Source organism: Macrotis lagotis, chromosome 2 (assembly GCF_037893015.1).
Source record: "Macrotis lagotis isolate mMagLag1 chromosome 2, bilby.v1.9.chrom.fasta, whole genome shotgun sequence".
NCBI classification, from domain to species: Eukaryota; Metazoa; Chordata; class Mammalia; order Peramelemorphia; family Peramelidae; genus Macrotis; species Macrotis lagotis.
The window spans coordinates 171375326-171398140 of NC_133659.1; the positions used below are offsets into that span (position 1 = coordinate 171375326).

General features: G+C 35.2%; 1 protein-coding gene across 1 annotated transcript in view; it reads right to left on the reverse strand.

Annotated features, from left to right (window-relative positions):
- The window catches only part of MED13 (mediator complex subunit 13), a 103795-nt gene that overhangs the window by 43842 nt on the left and 37138 nt on the right, over positions 1-22815 (reverse strand). Inside the window, exons 6-9 of the mRNA XM_074223558.1 lie at positions 21473-21667; positions 19634-19796; positions 19364-19474; positions 13668-14348 (exon numbers count right to left, since the gene is read on the reverse strand). Of these exons, the coding sequence (XP_074079659.1) occupies positions 13668-14348; positions 19364-19474; positions 19634-19796; positions 21473-21667 (1150 nt within the window). The remainder of the gene's footprint in view (positions 1-13667; positions 14349-19363; positions 19475-19633; positions 19797-21472; positions 21668-22815) is intronic.

The window sequence follows — 22815 nt, forward strand, 5'->3', positions numbered from 1 at the left end:
GCAAATGCAAAAAGAAAATAATTCTCTCAAAACCTCAATTGGTGAAATGGAAAGCTCTTTCAAAAGTAGAATGGACCAATTGGAAAAGGAGAGTTGTAAAAAGGTTAATGAAGAAAACTCCTCTCTAAAAAAAGAATGGAGTCTGCTGAAACTAATGAGTCTATGAGACAGCAATAGCCAATTAAACAAAACCAAAAAATAGAAAAAAATAGAAAAAATGTAAAATACCTCATTAGCAAAACCACTGACCTTCAGAATAGGTCCAGGAGCAGCAACCTGAAAATTATTGGACTTCCTGAAAACATTGAAAAGAAAAAAAAAAAGCCTGGACTTAATATTACAGGATCTAGTGATGGAAAACTACCCTGATATCATGGAACCAGAGGGCAAAGTAGTTATTGAAAGAATACATCAATCCCCTCCAGAAAAAGATCCTAAAATGAAAACACCAAGGAATGTTGTGGCCAAATTCCAGAACTATCAGATAAAAGAGAAAATCCTACAAGCAGTCAGAAAGAAGCAATTTAAATATCAAGGAGCCACAGTAAGGATTACACAGGATGTGGCTGCATCAACATTAAGGGATTGAAGGGCTTGGACAGAGATATTCTGAAGAGCAAGGGAGCTTGGAATACAGCTTAGAATCCACGATTCCGCAAAGCTGAGCCTTCTCTTCAAGGGAAAAAGATGGACATTTAACAAAATGGAAGAATTCCAAAAATTCCTGATGAAAAGAACACAACTAAATAGAAAATCTGGACATCAAACAGGAAGTTCAAGAGACACATGAAAAGGTAAAAAAAAAACTGCTATCCAATAAGTTGAAACTGGCTACATTCCAGCATGGGGGAAAGATTCTCATAAATCTTGAGAATTGTAACTCTAACAGAGAGAATATATGTAGCCAGAAGTGATGGACATTCATGATCTATCCACAAGACTGCTATCCAATGGGATGTAACTGGCTTTAACCCCACTTGGGAGACTCTAATAACTCTCAAGAATTTTAACTCTATTAGACAGAATGTACTTAGCTAGAAGTGACAGATACTCAAAATTTTCTATTACTCAGATAGAATGATCTACAAAACACTAACCTCCTTAAAAAAGGGGACAGGAAGGAGATGGGAGGAGGGAGGGGATTAAATGGGATAAATATCATTACACTAAGAGGTACAAAATACCTATGGTAATATAGGGGAAGAACAGAGGAGATGAGAAACACTTGAATCTTCTTCTCATCAGACCTGGCTTAAAGTCAACTTACACATACTTAATTAACTTAAAAAACATCTTAACCTTCCAAGTATTAAAAGGAGAAAAGGGGAGAGGGGATGGAGAAAGGGAGGGAGAGTGGGGGAAAAAAGGAACTAACAAAAGGAAGTGAAGGGAAAAGGGAAAAAGGGAAAGGGGAAAGAAAGGGGAGGAGTGATATAGGAGGGCAAACACACGGAAGGGGGTGGTATTCAGAAACAAAATACTGGGGAATATGGATAAAGGGGGGGAAGGGGGAAAATACAAACAAGAGGGAAGAAAGCATGGAGGGCAATAAAGAATCAGTAATCATAACCTTGAATATGAATGGGATGAACTCTCCCTTAAAACATAAGCGAATAGCAGAATGCATTAAAAACCATAATCCAACAATATGCTGCTTACAAGAAACTCATTTGAAGCAGAGAGATACATATAGAGTAAAGGTAAAAGGTTGGAGCAAAATATATTTTGCTTCAGCTGAAGTAAAAAAAAGCAGGGGTAGCAATCCTTATCTCAGACAAAGCAGCAGCAAAAATAGACAGCATTAAAAAGAGATAAGGAAGGAAGGAAAATTTATCCTCCTAAAAGGTACCATAGACAATAAATGGGACAGCATCCAAATTTTTAGAGGAGAAGCTGAAAGAACTACAGGAAGGCATAGACAGCAAAACTCTACTGGTGGGAGACCTCAACCTCCCACTCTCAGATCTAGATAAACTGAATCATAAAATAAACAAGAAAGAAGTTAAGGAGGTAAATAAATTGTTAGAAAAATGAGATATGGTAGATTTATGGAGGAAACTAAATGGGGACAGAAAGGAACATACTTTTTTCTCTGCAGTACGTGCAACTTATACAAAAACTGACCATGTACCTAATGATCAACTGCAGAAAGGCAGAAATAGTGAATAAATCTTTCTCAGATCACAATGCAATAAAAGTCATATGCAATATTGGGCCAAGGAGATATAGACCCAGAATCAATTGGAAACTGAATAACCTCATTTTAAAGAATGAGTGGACCAAAAAACAAATAATAGAATTAACCATTTTATCATAGATAATGATAATAATGAAACAACATACCAAAACCTATGGGATTCACTTAAAGAGGCTCTCAGGGGATATATTATAGATTTAAATGCTTACATGAATAAATTGGAGAAAGAGGAAATCAATGAACTAAACATACAACTAAAAAAAAACAGAGAAGGAACAAATTAAAAATTCCCAATTAAATACCAATTTAGAAATTCTAAAAATTAAAGGAGAAATTAATAAAATCGAAAGCAAAAATACTATTGAATTAATAAAGCCAAAAAGTTGGTATTATGAAAAAAACCAATAAAATTGATAAACCCCTTGTCAATTTGATTAAAAAAAAGAAAATGAAATTGCTAGTATTATAAATGAAAAAAGGTGAACTCACCACCAATGAGGAAGAAATTAAAGTAATAATTCAAAATTATTTTGCCCAACTCTATGCCAATAAATTTGATAATCTAAGTGAAATGGATGAATATTTACAAAAATATAAGTTGCCCAGGTTAAATGAAGAAGAGATTAAATAACTAAACAACCCTATCTCAGAAAAAGAAATGCAACAAGCCATCATTGAACTCCCCAAGAAAAAATCTCCAGGGCCTGATGGATTCACAAGTGAATTCTACCAAACATTTAAGGAACAATTGGTTCCAATTCTATATAAATTTTTTGGAAGAACAGGGAAAGATGGAACTCTGCCTAACTCTTTCTATGAAACCAATATAGTGCTGTTACCTAAACCAGGAAGAGTTAAAACAGAGAAAGAAAATTATAGACCTATCTCCCTGATGAACATAGATGCAAGTCTTAAATAAAATCTCAGGAAAACAATTACAACAAGTTATCACTAGCATAATACATTATAATCAAGTAGGATTTATCCCAGGAATGCAGGGTTGGTTCAATATTAGGAAAACCGTTAGTATAATCAATTATATCAACAACAAACCTATCAGAAATTATATGATCATATCAATAGATGCTGAAAAAGCTTTTGATAAAATACAGCATCCATTCCTACTAAAAACACTAGAGAGTGTAGGAATATATGAACTGTTCCTTAGAATAGTTAGCAGTATCTATCTGAAACCATCAACAAGCATTATATTCAATGGGGAGAGGCTAGAGGCATTCCCAATAAGATCAGGGGTGAAACAAGGGTGACCATTATCACCACTACTATTCAATATGGTATTAGAAATGTTAGCTTCAGTAATTAGAGAAGATAAAGAAATTTAAGGAATTAGAATTGGGAAGGAAGAGACAAAACTCTCACTCTTTGCAAATGACATGATGGTCTACCTAGAGAATCCCAAGAAATCATCCAAAAAACTACTGGAAACAATTAGCAATTTTAGCAAAGTTGCAGGTTATAAAAATAAACCCTCATAAATCCTCAACTTTTTTATATATGTCTAGCAAGATATAGCAGGAAGAGCTAGAAAGAGAAATCCCATTCAAAGTAACCTCAGACAATGTAAAATATTTGGGAGTCTATTTGCCAAGACAGACTCAGAAACTTTTTGAAAATAATTATAAAACACCACACAATTAAATCAGATTTAAATAACTGGGCAAATATCAACTGCTCATGGATAGGTAGGGCTAATATAATAAAAATGACAATTTCTACCAAAACTAAACTACCTGTTTAGTACCCTACCAACCAAAATTCCAAAAAATTACTTTAATGAGTTAGAAAAAATTGTAAGTAAATTCATATGGAGAAATAAAAGTCAAGAATTTCCAGGAACTTAATGAAAAAAAGTGCAAAAGAAGGGGACTTAGCCCTACCTGATCTAAAATTATACTGTATAGCATCAGTCATCAACACAGTTTGGTAGGGACGGCTAGGTGGCATAGTGGATAAAGCACCAGCCTTGGAGTCAGGAGTACCTGGGTTCAAATCCGGTCTCAGACACTTAATTACCTAGCTGTGTGGCCTTGGGCAAGCCACTTAACCCCATTTACCTTGCAAAAACCTAAAAAAAAAAAAGTTTGGTATTGGCTAAGAAATAAAGTGGTGGACCAGTGGAATAGACTAGGTGCAAAAGCAGGAGACGATTATAGTAATCTGCTATTTGAGAAATTGGAAGTTAGTATCTTAGAAAGTTAGATTAGACCAATACCTAACACCCTTTACCAAGATAAGATCCAAATGGTTACAGGGCTTAGACAAAAAAAAATACTATGAGCAAATTAGAAGATCAAGGACTAGCTTACCTGTCAGATGTATGGAAAGGGGAGCAGTTTATGACTAAGAAAGAGTTGGAGAACATCACCAAAAACCAACTAGATGATTTTTATTACATTAAATTAAAGAGCTTTTGAGCAGATAAAACCATTGTAACCAAGATCAAAAGAAATGTAGTAAATTGGGAAAAGATCTTTACAACTAATGATTCTGACAAAGGACTCATTTCTAAACTATACAGAGAACTGAGTCATATTTTTAAAACAAAAAGCCATTCCCCAATTGACAAATGGTCAAAGGCAATTTATAGATGAGGAGATCAAAGCAATCCATAGCCATATGAAAAACTGCTCTACATCATTAATTTAGAGAATTACAATTTAAAGCTTCTCTGAGGTACCACCTCATACCTCTCAGATTGGCCAATATGACCAGAAAGGATAATGATCATTGTTGGAAGGGTTGTGGGAAATCTGGGACACTTACACTGTTGGTGGAGCTGTGAACTCATCCAACCTTTCTGGAGAGCTATTTGGAACTATGCCCAAAGGGCAACAAAAATGTGCATACCCTTTGACCCAGCAACACCACTACTGGGTCTATACCCTGAAGAGATGATGAAAAAAGGTAAAAACATCACTTGTACAAAAATATTTACAGCAGCCCTGTTTGTGGTGGCAAAGAATTGGAAATCAAGTAAATGTCCTTCAATTGGGGAATGACAAAATTGGGGAATTGACAAAATACAGCATCCATTCCTACTAAAAACAAACTGTGGTATATGTATGTCATGGAACACTATTGTTCTATTAGAAACCAGGAAGGATGGGATTTCAGGGAAGCCTGGAGGGATTTGCATGAACTGATGCTGAGTGAGATGAGCAGAACCAGAAAAACACTGTATACCCTAACAGCAACATGGGGATGGTGATGTTCAACCTTGAAGGCCTCGCTCATTCCATCAGTGCAACAATTGGGAACAATTTTGGGCTGTCTGCAAAGGAGAGTGCCATCTGTATCCAAATAAAGAGCCAAGGAGTTTGAACAAAGTTCAAGGACTATTCCCTTTAATTTAGAAAAAACAAAACAAAACCAGATATCTTACTGTCTGATCTTGTTACCTCTTAGACTTCTTGTCTCTTCCTTAATTCTCTCTCATCACACTCAATTTGGTTCAATGTACAACATGGAAACAAAGTAAAGACTGACAGATTGCTTTCAGGGGTGGGGGTGGGGGAGGGAAGTAAGACTGGGGGGAAAATTGTAAAACTCAAATATCTTTAACAAAAAATAATTTAAAAAAAAAGAGTTCCGAGTGTTAGGATAAGTTGTTTCTAAGTGTATCTTAAGAGGTAGTAAGGCGCCAACAAAAATTCTAAAGCAGAAGTGATATGGTTATTAGAAAGGTACTTTAGGAAGACAATTTTGGTAGATTTATATAGGACAAACTGGAAAGGGGATGGAGGAGCTGGAACCTAGCATTCCAATTAGGAGACTACTGGAATAGTTCAGGTGAGAGAAGAAAAAAGCCTGAATTGAGATGGTTTCTGTGTGAATGTAAAGAAGGCAATGAGTATAAAATGCTTTAGAGGTAGTGGTAATTAGCTTTAACAACTGTCTGGTTGGAGAAAGTAAAAAAAGTAGAAAAAGGGGGATAACTCCTAGGCTATCAATCTGGATGACTACAAGGACGATGGTACTCCTCAGAATGAATAGGGAAGTTTAGAGAAAATGACACGTGAAGTGTGAGATGCCTATCCTATGGGACAGCCATTTAGAGATATCCAACAAGTAGTTAGTGATACAGGACTGGAGCTTAGAAGAGAGATGAGGATTGTATTTATGTATCTGAAAGTCACTTACATAGAGACAATGAACTCTTTTATTTTTTTTTTTTTAGGTTTTTGCAAGGCAAATGGGGTTAAGTGGCTTGCCCAAGGCCACACAGCTAGGTAATTATTAAGTGTCTGAGAATGGATTTGAACCCAGGTACTCCTGACTCCAGGGCTGGTGCTTTGCCTCCTAGCTGCCCCCAAACAATGAACTCTTAGGAAGTGATAAGACCAAATGAAAAAATGTATAAAAAAAGATGAGGAAAAGTCTGGATCAAGACCTTAAGAGATACTCATCATCAAGAGCTGGAATAGGCAGGAAAAACACAAGGAGAGAACAGTGTCATGAAACCAGGGTATAAATGGAATGATGTCAAATACCACAGAGAGAATAAGGAAGTTTAAAAAGAAAGAGGGAGGAAAGAGAGAAGGAGGAAAGAGAAAGAATGAAATAAGTCATAAAACTCAGCTATTAAGAATGTGTTAATAATTTGAGAAAAGTTTCAGTTGAGTAGCGAGCTTGAAATGAGATTATAAGAGCTTGAGAAGTGCATGGGAAAAGAAGGTGAGGCAAGGAGCACAGAAGGCATTTTTCAGGAGTTTGGCTTGGGAAAGGAAAAGAGCTCTAGAACAACAGCTTAAGGATATGGTGGGGTCACATCAAGTTTTGTGGTTTTTAAACTTATTGAAAAAGTCAGAGGGAGACATGGATAGCAAGGGGAAAGAACCAGTAAAAAAGAAAAATTTAAAGATTTGACAGAGAATGGAGGGGGAAAAAAGGGACCAAAGGTACAAGCTGGGGTTGACCCTGAAAGAGAAGGGTGACGTTTTCTTTTCTTTTTAGTTTTTTTTTTTTGCAAGGCAAACGGGGTTAAGTGGCTTGCCCAAGGCCATACAGCTAGGTAATTATTAAGTGTCTGAGACCAGATTTGAAACCAGATACTCCTGACTCCAGGACGGGTGCTTTATCCACTGTGCCACCTAGCTGCCCCTATTTTTATTTTTTTATGTTTTTGCAAGGCAATGGGGTTGAGTGGCTTGCCCAAGGCCACAGAGCTAGGTAATTACCACCTAGCTGCCCCTTAAAGGATCACTTTTTCATCAGAAATTGGAGCAAATAAAGACAAAATGGGAATTAATATTAAAGTGTTTGGAAGAATAATTAACATTTCTTTGGCAAAGTAGGAGGTGAGATCTTTTGAGAAGGAGAAGAGAATGGAGACTTGAAAAGAGACATGGAATAGGTCATAAGAAGAATAGACTGAATTACTTAGAGGGACAAATAACAAGACTGTTATATAGTAGTGAAGGACCAGTTGAGATTAGGTAATAAATTTGTAGTAGGCACAGGACAGCTGTGGGATTTTCTTCAATACCATATAAAAATAGAGAAAACAGAAAAGGCTAACTTCAGTAAGGCATGCATGGCAATAGAACAAGAAGGCAACTGATTTTTAGAGTAGAGCAGAGTACACTGTTGAAATGGTAAATTGAAAAGAAGAAAGTTGAAGTAATGGAATGGAAAATGAAGTTTAGAGTGGCTGACAGTCAAGGTGAAATGAAGAACAAATAGGGTGAAGGGGAACATATAGAGAGAAGGAAAGGTAAGAGATTGTAATAAAAAAGAACTTCAGATGTCTGGATCATGGAGGTATAACACTGATGAAATTAAAGGTAGGACCAAAGTACAGTGTAGGTGCAGCTTATGGAGAGTTTGAAGGAACATCAACATACATGTTAACTCCAAGTATACAAAAAGGGATCTCACTTGAGAAGACGACTAAGAGAAGAGGAGGAAGAAGAATGGGAAAATAAATAAGCATATACTCAAATATATTTAAACCACAGGAATTACAAATGATAGACTAATGAAAGTTGAAACAGAAAATGAAGAACAAAGAACTTCAGGCAAGAGCAGCCCGTTTTGAAATACTGCTTTTCAAAAATAAAGAGCTGGAAAAATAAATTAAAAAGCTGAAAATCACTATACATGAAAGATCATAGATAAATATGGTAATAATGATCCAGAGCTACCTGGAGACCCTGAATGTAGAAAACTTTAAATAAAACATTGCATATAAACTAGTCCTAAAAGCAAGAGCTTTCAAAACATTGATCAGTTATAGGAAATGAAGAAATCATTCTCTCTGATCGGTCCACTTCATGTGAAGGCCCACCAAGATTTAAGAGAAACTACTATCCAATCAAGTAAATGTCCTTCAACTGGGGAATGGCTTAGCAAACTGTGGTATATGTATGTCATGGAACACTATTGTTCTATTAGAAACCAGGAGGGACAGGATTTCAGGGAAACCTGGAGGGATTTGCATGAACTGATGCTGAGTGAGATGAGCAGAACCAGAAAAACACTGTATACCCTAACAGCAACATGAGGGTGCTGTTCAACCTTGATGGACTTGCTCATTTCATCAGTGCAACAATCAGGGACAATTTGGGGCTGTCTGCGATGGAGAAAACCATCTGTATACAGATAAAGAACTGTGGAGTTTGAACAAAGTTCAAGGACTATTCCCTTTAATTTAGGAAAAAAAAAACCAGATAACTTATTGTCTGATCTTGTTATCTCTTATGCTTTTTGTTTCTTCCTTAAGGATATGATTTCTCTCTCATCACACTCAATTTGGATCAGTGTACAAAGACTGATATATTGCTTTCTGGGGGGGGGAAGTAAGATTGGGGGAAAAATTGTAAAACTCAAAATAAATAAAATCTTTAATAAAAAAAGAAATCACTACCCAAGTAATCAATCAGTAAACATTTATTAAACACATACTATATATGCCAGGCACTGTGTTACCCAAGATCCTTTTCACTGATGAAGATTTAATATTCTGGTTTGAGATTTATATAATTAAGGAGACAGTCAGGTACATTTTTCAAAAAATGGAAACATTTAGCTTCTCAACAGTTTTGGGACAGTGTCTCTAGTGAAACTAACTAGGTAACAGTTAATATGCTCCAGGATTCAAAATTATATTCGAGAGGGTGGAGCCAAGATGGTGGCATGGAAGCAGGTATTAATTATAAATCTAGCCAAAATTTAGAGGAGCAGAAGAATGCACAGAAAGATTGAGTGACACAATTTCCCAGGCCAAGAAAACTAAGAAATTCTGGAGTAAAGGTCTATTCCACCAGACTGGGAGTTGGGAAAAGTCACAGCCATAGTGCAGCACAGCTGGGCTGGGTGCCTGGGTCCATGGCAGAGGGGGTGGTTTCCAGACCTTCTGAACCAGGGATCATCAGGGACAGTTGGAAGAGGTGGGGAGAGAATGCTGCCACACCAGAATGAGTGTGGAGTGGAGTTCTGGCCTCAGAGCAGTGGGAGTCAGCAGAGCCACCCAGCATATCCAGAGCTCTCAGCCCATAAGACGGTTAGGGGATCAGGGAAGACTACAGAGGTCTCTCTGCTCTCCCTGGGGCAGGACTCTGCTGTTCACCTACATTGAGATCCAGGTTGCAGTCTGGACCCCTACAACACCACCATAGTCAAGCAGGGACCATCCTCACAGCTCCAGGGCAGAGGAGAGGGCCTGAACACAGGCAAGAGAGCAGTCAGAGCCTTTCAAAAGACCTTGAAGGAATTAAGGTCCCTGTGGGTTGTCTCCAAATCCCCACCCCCCAAAGCCTTGGATGTGCGGTAAATCAGTCATAGGCTGAGGAAATGAGCAAACAACAGAAAAAGATGAATCTGACCATAAAAAATTACTTTGGTCCCATGGAGGATCAAAATACAAAATCGAAGCTTCTGTATCCAAAACCTCCAAGAGAAATAGAAAATGGGCACAGGTTATAGATGAGCCCAAAAAGGACTTTGAAAAACAATTAAGGGAGATAGAAAATAACATTAAAAAAATTTAGACCAGATGGAAAAAAAGCAACACAAAAGACAAATGAGGACAAGAATGCCTTAAAAAGCAGAATTGGCCAGCTAGAAAAGGAGATAAAAGCTCTCTGAAGAAAATAACTCCTTCAAATGCATAATGGAATTAAAGGAAGCTGATGACTTTGTGAGAACTCAGGAAAAAATAAAACTACATATACCCCAAAACCCATGTCAACTACTATTTCATTTGGAAAAACAACTGACCTTGAAAACAGATCCAGAAGAGATAATTTAAAAATTACTGGGTTGCCTGAAAGTCAAGGCCAGGAAAAGAGCCTAGGCTTCATTTTTCAAGAAATAATACAGCAAAATTGCCCTGAGATCCTAGAAGCAGGGGATAAAATAGAAATTGAGGGAATTCAGAGGCCAGCTAGGTGGTACAGTGGATAAAGTACCAGCCCTGGAGTCAGGAGTATCTGAGTTCAAATCCAGCCTCAGACACTTAATAATTACCTAGCTGTGTGGCCTTGGGCAAGCCACTTAACCCCATCTGCCTTGCAAAAACCTACAACTAAATAAACAAACAAATGAATGAATGAATAAATAAATAAAGATAAAAATAATTTAAAAAAAGAAAATGAGGGAATTCACCAGTGACCTCCTGAAAGAGATCCCAAAAGAAAAACTACCAGAAATATTATAGCCAAACTCTCCCCAAGTCAAAAAGAAAATACTAAAAGCTGCCAGAAACAAGCAATTCAACTACCGTGGCTTTACAGTCAGGATTACAGAGGAATTGGCATCTACAGTAAAGACTCCTAGGGCTTGGAATATGATATTCCAGAAGGCAAAAGATCTTGATTTAAAACTACCCATCTAAACTGAACATCCTCTTTCAGGGGAAAAGATGGACTTTCAATGAAACAGGGGACTTCCAAACTTTCCTATTGAAACAACCAGAGCTGAACAGAAAATTTGATCACCAAGTACAGGACTTGGGGGAACTGCAGAGGGGGTGGACAAGGACTAATTATGTGGAACTTAATGATGTTGAACTACATGTATTTCGGCATGGGAAGAAGATACTGACAACTCATACGAACTCTCTCATTTATTAAGAGCACTTAAAAGGAACATATACAGACAAGGCACAGGAAGGAGCTGAATTTAATGGTATAATAAAGTAAAAAGATGGAGTCAATGGGTGATAAAGGAAAGTACTGGGAGGAAGAGAAAGGGGCTAAGATATTTCACATAAGAGTCAAGAAAAAGTTTTTACAGTGGAGCAGAATGGGAGAAGGCAAGAGGGAATGAGTGAACCTTCATTCTAATCAGAAATGGCTCAGAGAGGAATACACACTTAATAGGGTATAGAAATCGATCTTACCTTAGAGAAAAATGAGAGAAAAGGGATGGGATAAGGGGGAATGAGAGGAGTAGGTGATAGAAGAGAGGGAAGATTGCGGGAGAGAATGGAATAGATGAGAGTGGGGAGGAATAGAGTAGAGGAAAATACAGCTAGTGATAGCAACTGTAGGAAAAATATTGAAGCAACTTCTCTGGTGACTATGAGGGGGAAGGCAACTCATCCCAGAGACAGAGCCATTGGAAACTGAACACAGACTGAAGTAAACTTTATTTTTTCCTCTCTCACTATTCTTGAAATTTCTCATCTTTTTTTTGGTGGTGGGGGTGTTATGATTACTCTTTTTTTTTTTTGGTAAGGCAATGGGGTTAAGTGACTTGCCCAAGGCCACACAGCTAGGTAATTATTAAGTGTCTGAGGCTGGATTTGAACTCAGGTACTCCTGACTCCAGGGCCAGTGCTCTATCCACTGTGCCACCTAGCTACCCAATGATTACACTTACAAGAAGTTTACTGTAATAATATAAACAAAACAAAAATAAATAAAAAGTTATATTCAAGACCTTAGAGACACACCAACACAAATGGCCATATGCTGATCAAGACCCCCAAAATTTTAAATCACCAATGTATATATAGTAATTAAATCAAATTTCTTAACCTATTTGACTTTTATGAAGACTACTAGACTGAGTCTGAAGTACTAGTTCAGTGTGAAGATGAACTACTTAACATAAGTTTCAGTTTCCTCAGCTGTAAAGTAATATTTGTACAATATACCTCATATAGTGATATTTTGTTTTAGAATGCTTCATGATCAAACAGATGGAGGAACAGCGTATGAATTTGTATGCACACACACACACCCATATATAAAATTTTACAAATATCTGTTTTTAACCTTATTATCCCTGTCAAATCTCTGGTGGCTAGCTTCTTGAATTTTACCACCTCTAATCAATTAGCACTATGTTATCTTAGCAAAGGTGATAGCCAAAAGAACCAGAAACCAAAAATAAACTTAACTAATGATTTACTACTCACTACATCATGTGACCTTCTAAGATTTTCTGATTTTTTAATTTTTCTATGCTTTCTTTAGCTTCAATCAAATTTTTAAAAAAAATTAAAAGGAAATATTTGACTTAAACTAGTTAGACTAAATGTTGAACAATACCGAGACACATAATGCTGAGGCAGATACAAATGTAATGGATTATTGTGGATTACTGTGCCCTAAGAAATGATTACAGAAAACTCAAATTGTAAAACTCAAAATAAATAAAATATTTCTAAAAAAAGAAACGACTACAGAAAAAGATGACACGACTTCAAAGAACTAATATACACAATGACTCTAATAATATAATGAAACACTTTAAAATTTGAGGATTTCAAGATACTCTTGAGCTAAGTGGTTGCTCCTATGTAATGAGAAATGAAAAGAAAAGAATATCTGAACTTCTATGGTCACCATCTCTTGGAATAAATTAGGAAGAAGGGGATAGGGGGAGAGGGAGTCTAGGAAGAGCTACTCATGAACAATGAGAATATTTTTTCCATTTAAAAAATAAAATGACTAAGTTCAAATATGGAAAGCCTTCAAAAAATGAGATCACCTGAAAGAAAACAAAAATCTAGACAGATAATAAAAAGTAAATATTCATTATTCAGGTTTACATAAGTCAGATATAAGTACAGTCTATTTCCAGATTATGCTGAAATTTTAGCTATCAATCACATATACTTTATTGCCTTCATTTTCTGCCTATCTGGTAGCATTTGTAGCAGCTATTCAATATAGGCAGTTCTTCCAGTAACTTTCATTTAAAAAAATTCACACAGTTCTATTAGAAAACACAATACCTGTAATTACTGCGAAGACTAACCAGAAAAAACTGAAAAAACTATCAGAGAAATTAAAGTTCATGCAAATTTCTATCACCAACTTTATCCTGTACTGTGTACATTTAGTGATCCTAGAATTTAATGAAGTGGCTTATTAATCTTCCACATTTATAAGCTGTTAATTTTATTGAGAAACCAACATTGGTGGCCTAGATATAAGTTAGATAAAACAAGTTTTCCCCTTTAGACAAAATTATAATAATAGACTATAAAAATACATACTCTGTAACTGATGTTACACTTTCCTGTCCAGCAGGTCCAACTGGATCATCTTTGAATTTATCACTTGGAAGTTGTGGTGGTAAAAACTCCACATCTTTTTTCTTTGGGACCTTGTAATACTTCCAGGTTCTATGATCTTCATCTTCTTCTAAATTTACAGCTGTACCAACATATATTGTAGGCTCCAAAACTTCTGGAAACTGTGCTGGGAAAGAATGAGACAAACCATCTATCCTATCTTCCAATGGTTTAGTAGGTACCAAGGGATCAGGTGTTGGCATTTGATAGAAATGTTGACTCTGAGGAGTTGAAGGGGTTTTAGTTACTGCTTCATCAACCACATCACATGGATGAGGACTAAGAGGTGGTGGCTGAGGGGAGTTTGCAATTTCAGTGCTATGCATCTGAGGAGTCTTTGCAACATCATTAGTTCGGATGTTTGAGAATCTCACTTGGCTGTCTGGAGCAGAAATCACCAGCCTCTGACTTGCTGTATCTGTTTCCATACTATCATCACTAATAGATGCACGATGGTGAAAAGGAGTCAAGGGACGTTTCTGTGGCTTTTCACTTTTTTCTTGCTTCTCATTGGCTTTGTGCTTGGGAGCTGCTTGTTGTTGCTGGCCTACAGGTGGTGCCTGCCCCTGTTGTCCAGAGTTTCTTGGTTTGAAATTTTTGTGCCTAAAGGAGGAAAGTCAAAAAAAAATTTTAAAAGTTTTAAAAACCTGGGACTACTATACCTAAAGTCATTGTTAACATTAAAATAATTCTCAGCACATAACTGGTTTCTAATGTAACTCCTTCCAAATGGCATTATAAAATGGGATAATAAGAATGATTTAGTTCAAAAACAAAAGGAAAATGAGGAGCTTTATTCAGTGACTTGCAATTAAAAAAGAATATTGAATGATGTTCATAGGAGAATAACTTTTTCTTATTTAACAGCTCTGAGAGCTTATTATAAGTATTCTATGATATTATTAGATCGAGCCTAGAATTTATAGTAGTGACCCCTGGGATTCCCCTCAGACAATGATTCCTTAGGTTAAAAATAACTAGAGGTCACAAAATATCTAATCTCTTATGTTTCAACTGTAGCTTATATTTCATCAGCATAATCACCAATCTTTCTTTCTCCTCTCCCCCTGCCCCAACCAAATTACTATGGCTTGATGAAGGGTCATAAAGTTTAGAGAATGGTAATAATACAAGAATAGATGTATCTATATTATAGGTAAGAAATACAGAAAAAAAAATACAGAAAAAGATGAAGAAACTGTAGTATTAAAAAAAAGCGGCTAACAGAGAGATTGGGAAACCTAAGCAGTATGTCACATGCTCTAAACAAAGGAGGTTTAAAGAAATTCTATTGAAAGGTTTCAGGATACCATCAATTCAGAGTTTGAAGACTGCAGGTAAACAATTTCAACCTAAAGCCAAAGGGTGAACCTGTCCCTCCTCCCCCTTTCCAGAAAATAAAGGAGGAAGGAGAAAACTGGATGAACATTTTTCAGGTGTATTTGATAGGAGTCTTTCAAATATGGGTTTGTTCCAAGTGTTTGCTGAAGTGCCTAATCTGAGATGCTGTGATAATTTTTCAGCTGGTACTCAGATAATATAAAGTATTTAAGTTTATGATTAAGTCCAAATAATAAAAAAGTTATGCTCTCATTTACAATATAAAGTAACATAACTATATATAATCTATATATTTCATATTAAATGAGTTAAAAAATAAGGTACAGCTTTTTACCCTTTTATCTTGATAAATACTACTCTGAATATTTTACAAGTACATCATAAGAAAGATAAACACGCCTAAAAAAAGCTTATAATATAAATGTATACAATTTTCTTCATTTTTTATTATTTAAATAAACATACCAACTATACTGGTTGAACTAGATTGCTATGGAAAATTACAAAGTGATTTTTAAAGACACCAAGTTACTCCCTAAAATAATGGCAAAATTTTTTTTTTAACATCAATAGTTTTCTGTTGAAATTTGTAAAGGATTAAAGTGGAAGATTTCCCAAAGGATAACAAAGAGGAACAAGATAGATATGAAGAGCCAACAACATATAATCAATAAAGAATTGGCATAGGAGCATCATAAAAATGAGACAGGGAGAGAGAGAAACATTGACACTACACCCTTCATCTCCAAAAAAGGGAAGGTCATGGAAGTCCACTGTATTGCTAATGTGATTCACTGATAGCTATACCATGCTGAAATCTAGAGGTCACTGGCATGCTGCATGGATTCCCTTCTGTGAAGATTTACAGGAGATGTACAAGAGTTACTCTAATTCTAACAAAACAATAATTATCAATAAACCAATTAACTGCAACTACATATTTAACTAAATGCCAATGCATAAAGCACCTTACTTTTCTTTTCTTTTTTTTTTTTTAAAAGGTTTTTGCAAGGCAATGGGGTTAAGTGGCTTGCCCAAGGCCACACAGCTAGGTAATTATTAAGTGTCTGAGATTGGATTTGAACCCAGGTACTCCTGACTCCAAGGCCGGTGCTTTATCCACTGTGCCACCTAGCTGCCCGCACCTTAACTTTTCAAGCATTCTAAAGCATATAGTAATATATTATCTATTCATTTTTTCTCCTTCACATATGATCAGTTAATACTATTTTATTTTCTAAATCTTTCTTCATTTGACATTATTTCATAAATATCACTCAAGATTTATGTTTTTCATATCTGTCTAAATGCAAATGCTAGAATTTTCTAATAATACATTAAATAAAATAGTTTTAAATGGATAGTTTTATTCTGAATTTCAGTTCCCCCCCTCTTTTTTTCAGTGGGAACACTTTTAGAAAAATTCCTAAATTCTTAATGTTTTAAAAATAACGCATAAATATCTGAAGTACTACCTCACATCTCTCAGATTGGCTAATACATGACTAGAAAGGAAAATGATAATTGTTGAAGGGACGTGGGAAAACTGGGACATTAATACATTGCTGAGGGAGTTGTGAACTCGTCCAACCTTTCTGGAGAGCAGTTTGGAATTATGTCCAAAGGACAAGAAAAATGTGCACATACCCTTTGAACCAGCAATACCACTTGGGTCTGTATACTGAAGAGATCAGGGAAAAAAAGTAAAAATTCCACATGTACAAAAATATTCACAGCAGCTCTTTTTGTAATGGCAAGGAATTGGAAATTGAGGAGATGCACATCAATTGGGGAATGGATGAACGAACTGTGCTATATGCAGATGATGGAACACTACTATTTTATAAGAAATCATAAGGGACAGGATTTCAGAAAACCCTGGACTCAAGATGAATTGATGCTGAGTGAAATGAGCAAAACCAGAAGAAAATTATACAATTATACATACTAACAAGAACATGGGATCATGATCAACCATTATGGACTTGTTCATTTCAGCAGTATAACAATCAAAGACGATTTTAAGAGACTTATGATGGAAAATGCCATCCGTATCCAGAGAGGGAACTATGGAGTTTAAATGAAGACCAAAACTTTTTATCTTCAAATTTTAAAAGTTGTCTTATACATTATTTCATTTTGTTTTCTTCCTTTCAGATCTGATTCTTCTCTCACAACACGTTCAATATTGATCTATGTTAAACATGGTTTACAAATGTAAAGCCTGAATCAGATGGCTTTCTGTCCGTGGGAAAGAGGGAGGAAGGAGAAAAATTTTGAAGTGCAAAAACCTTGCAAAAATGATTGGTAAAAAGTACCACTGTATACAGTTGCAAAAACTCTATAAAAAAATCATGCATAAATTTTCAATTTTTCTACATTATCAAGGTTTATTTATATATTGTTTTATGTGTTGTTTATATGCTGTTCAACAAAACTGCAAATCTGATGTCTTAAAATCAATATTAATTTTCCACACGAAAATTTTATCTAATGCCTATTTTTCAATACTATAGGTTTACTAATTAGTTTTTAAAATGAAACGTATATATTCTTTTGGAAAAAAGAGCTCTGAGCTAAAGGCTTATTTAACCAATCATATTTTAAAATTCAATAAAATGTATGGGGGAGGGGCAGCTAGGTGGCAAAGTGGATAGAGCACTGGCCCTGGAGTCAGCCAAATCCAACCTCAGACACTTAATAATTACCCAGCTGTGTGACCTTTGGGCAAGTCACTTAACCCCACTGCCTTGCAAAAACTTAAAAAAAAAAAAACTGTGAGGGGAGGGGGGATTGGTAATTTTTGAGTAAATACTACTATTCAAAATGGGATTCACTAAGAAAGCCATAACATAAAGATAGAAACTTTTGAGTTAAATGTGATTCTCCTTTCAGCTTGAAGCTCTTTAAGGCCTATTTTTTATATTACTTTAGAATATAATTTTTTAAATATCATATCAATTTTCATATTACATTAGAATCTCCAGGATAGGGGTGGCTAGGTGGTGCAGTGGATAAAGCACTGGCCCTGGAGTCAGGAGTACCTGGGTTCAAATCCGGTCTCAGACACTTAATAATTACCTAGCTGTGTGGCCTTGGGGAAGCCACTTAACCCCGTTTGCCTTGCAAAAAACCTAAAAAAAAAAAAAAAAAAAAAAAAAAGAATCTCCAGGATGAGAGACTTGTGGCTCTTTTGGTTAGTGATGATTACCATCATGGTTCTAGTTAAGATAGCCCAGGAGCATTCCTGAACCAGAATAATTTTAATGGTAATTTTATTTCTTTACAGATTCAAAGGAAAAATGACAAAATAACTCAACAGAAATGAACAAACATTACTCAATTCTCTTTAATCATTCAAAATCACTTAATTTTTTAAATTAAATGGTTTATATGAAGCAAACACAAATACAACAGAGGCAACTGTTGGAAGAGTTCGTGTGTGTGTGTTGTGTGTGTGTGTGTGTGTGTGTGTGTGTGTGTGTGTGTGTGTATGTTAATACATGAATAAAGAGAATACAGTTACTGGACCTAAATTCTGTAAAGAAACTTAATTCAATCATTAAGTATTCACAATACAAAAGACACTCCTCTAAGTCCTAGAAATAAAAAGGTAAAAAATGTTATGAGGTCTACCTTCACAGAAATTATAATCTAATGGGGAAAGGGAAGGAAATCAAAGGAAATCTCTACAAGTCTCAGATATGCTGATCATATAAACAGTAAATATCAATATATTAAGCTTCTATATAGTAAGACATTGTGCCAAAAGTTGTCTGGAACATAACGTAACTTGGTTTGTTACAAGAGTTGTTTCTAGAGGTATTAAGGAGCACAGAACAGTACAGGTATTTATGGGAGGAAAAAAGTAGAAACCTCTGAGAAAGTTTTTCTTCAGGATTCAAACTCAATTTAAAGTGCCACACCACACACCTTACCATTTCAATTTTCACTAGACCACTCTCTAAGTAACAAAATTAGAAGTTAATGATACTAAATAACTTGGTATGGGAAAAAGAAAATAGAATTACATATAATATTACTACTCTTATAATTTTCACAGATAAAATATATGATATAGGCAGAGTTTTATCTGTAAAACTCTTGTAAACAGATAAAACTCTGCCTATATCATATATTCAATTTTGCATTTTTTCTAACCAAAAAAATGAAAAAGTTCTAGACCTGAAAGTTTCTAAAATTTACAATCTATTACTCACTTTCTTCTTCTGTCCAACAACATAAAAGACTAAGTTACTTAGCAACTTTGATTCTACCTTGAACAGCTGCAACTTGTCCTCTGAGTGGCCTCAACAAAATCCCAGGATGCAACTTTGTCTGCAGTATCTTCTTCACACATACCACTTGATGAAGCAGAATACTTCCTCCTAAGATTTTTAATTGTTTAGAAATTACATCATTTTGTATTCTTTGGCTTAAAGTAAATAAGTGTTTTAAAAATAAAGAGTTAAACAGGAAAAACAAAAACTTAAAACTTTGGGAAAAAAAATTTCCAATATTTCATTTAGAACAACAGAAATACATACTTATTCTGTGCTCTGTTCATATTGCATTCTTGCCAAACTCTATCCACCACCTGATTGGCTAGTTTTCTGGGTATTTTCCCACCATGATGGCTAGTACTATCTGAGTTGAATCCATCCGAAACAGAAGGAAATTTGACCCATTTTTGAGCAGACTGGGCATCAACTGGAGAAAAAACAGAATATAGAATGGAAAGTAAATGAATTCATTTTGTAGCTTGTAAAAAAAAATCAATTGGTCCAACAAAACTGATTCTAGATATGCAATAAATTCATTCAACAGAAGTAGATTAAAATGTATTATAAATTATTATTTTAAGTACAAAAATTAGCCACAGAGAAATTTTTTTTTAAAAATAAAAGGTTCTAAAAAATGAGCTAATAGTCACCATCTATTAAAGAAAGGAGTATTGAAATATACATGTTCTTGGACACCAGTAACTAGTTTTTAACAAGGTAGAGGAAAAAAGATTCATTTTAAAATGGCAAAAATATAGCCACTATAAACCATATTACCTCAAATTAAGGGATATACAGAAGCAGTATAGATAATGCTGCAGTGTTTATTATTAATATAAAAGCAATGTTTTTTCCATTTTTAATAACCTCATCATTCATTTAGTATTACATAGCACTTGCCTCTACACTCATGTCCATCAAAATAACATGACAATGGTATTTTTAAAAAATATCTTGGAAGGGGGATACTGAAAAGGGGATCCACTGCTAAAAACTAAAGGAATTAAAATCACTTATCCTAACTCCCCGAGTTGAGCATCTTATTCAACAAGTTCTTAGGAGTTGTCCGAGAGTGGATCCATATCCAGTGGGAGAAATGCTCTAACCAACCACTCTAGGTCAATCACTTCCATTCAAAAGGCAACCTACACAGAAGTCTTCAAATTAGAGAAATTAAAAAAAAAGTATTTTGGCTATCAATATATCTGAAATTAGGGCGACTAGGTGGCACATTGCATAGAGCATCGGCCCTGGAGTCAGGAGTACCTGAGTTCAAATCTGGCCTCAGACACAATAATTACCTAGCTGTGTGGAGTTATGTGTAATGAAAAGTACGCAAACTGGTTAGAAAATAACAAAGAGGGGCGGCTAGGTGATGCAGTGGAGGGGCAGCTAGGTGGCGCAGTATATAAGCACTGGCCCTGGAGTCAGTAGTACTTGGGTTCAAATCTGGTCTCAGACACTTAACAATTACCTAGCTGTGTGGCCTTGGGCAAGCCACTTAACCCCATTGCCTTGCAAAAAAAAAAAAAATGACAAAGAATGAGCAAAAGAGAGCAAATTCTAATGATGTAGGACTTTAAAGTGAGGCCCGAATGATCCTGTATATCTAAATTATTATACTGAAGGAGGTTTCTTTCCTTAATTTGCCTTTAAAATCATTAAATTTCGCTTCATAGAATTAGCTGGAATGCCACAAAACAAAATCTAAACAGTTTTCCAACTAGGATTAACTGCAAAACAAATTAAAGTACACAGAATGCTTACTTTTTTTTGCTTCTTTAAACAACACCACAATTGAAAATATGTATATCCCCATTTTGAAAATTAAGAAACTGAAGGACAAAGTAAATGTCCCAAAAGCTGGTGGTACCTACTCTCGTTTAATATTATTATTTCACAATAGCTCAACTACCAAAACAAATTTACAGTTAGCATTTGATCTCAATAACAAAAATGTAATGAGTATTTATACTTCTCAATTTAAAAATGGAAACTGGTAAGGTAAAAAGAATTTTAGAATTTAGTATTCCTAAGGCAAACTAAATGAGGTCACCAATAAAAAAGCAAATTTACTGAGAAAGAAAATGTTATCTGTAATACCTGTTTGTACTTCCTCAGGAGATGTAGGTGGAGTCAGAGTTACTGAAGACATGGCAGGATCTCTTGTAGAGGCAGGCACTTGGTGGACACCCAAGCAAGTAGTTGAACAATGAGAAGATCCCACGGAGCTAGGGGTAGGAATGTCTGACTGAGGGACTAATACAAAGCATGCTGGATAGATCATTCGCACACCAGCTGCAGGGGGGGAAAATAAAAGTATTTGTCTCAATTACTAAACCCAAGTTTTATAATTTTTTAATGCAACCAAAATCATGTGTCTTTCTATATGTGAAAATATACGAAAATGCTAAAAGCAGAACTAAAACAGTGAAATTCAAGTTGGTTATGACAACTAAAATTTTACATATACAGGTGTAAATGGACAGATCAAAAGAAGACAATAATGTTTTACGTTCAGATGTCTGTCTCTGAAACTATTCTGTATGTTTATCCTGATTGTATTGCTATCCATTATTATTTACATAGTAGTAGTCAATACACATGCATACTGTTCTTTTGGTTCCTCTATTTCTTTGTTCTCCCTGTAGTTAATATTTCTTATAATATTCTTTTACATTCACATAATTATTTAACTTTTCTTCAATCACTGGGTTCACTATTGCAGTTATTTACAGTCTGTTAGTATAAATGGCATTGCTGATATTTTTGTGTTTTCATGGTGATTCTTAGGACTAATTATCCACTGAATTTTTTTGCTGGATCAAAATGCCAGAACTCTTTACAGTTATCCCATTAGTCTTCCTCTGGACAAGATTACTTTGTTTCATTTTTGCATATGTAACCCTTTCATCTAGTATAGTGGGTTCTTATCTGATGAATTTTTTTCTTTAAAAATAAAAAAGATGGGGCAGCTAGGTGGCGCAGTGTATAGAGTACCAGCCCTGGAGTCAGGAGTACCTGAGTTCAAATCCGACCTCAGACACTTAGCTGTGTGGCCTTGGGCAAGCCACTTAACCCCATTGCCTTGCAAAAAAAAACAAAAACAAGAACAAAAAAATAAAAAAGAAATTTTGGCCGAATTTACCTCTATACTTCATAATTCTGCTTAAACTATATCATAATTATGATTTTTTTGCATTTTTAATGAAAAAATAATTAGCAAAAATAGTTTATTTTCTTGCTTTACCACTATAATAACTAGCATTTTTTAAAAATGCATAAAAATAACAATTCAGAGTATGGGAGTAATCAATCTCATTAAATTTACCTCATTCTTAGTAGAAATGTGTTATAAAATAATAGAATATTTATTCAATTTTGAAACTACTAATATAATCATGGTTTTTATAGTTAAAGAAAATTTACTGGTATAATTATATTGG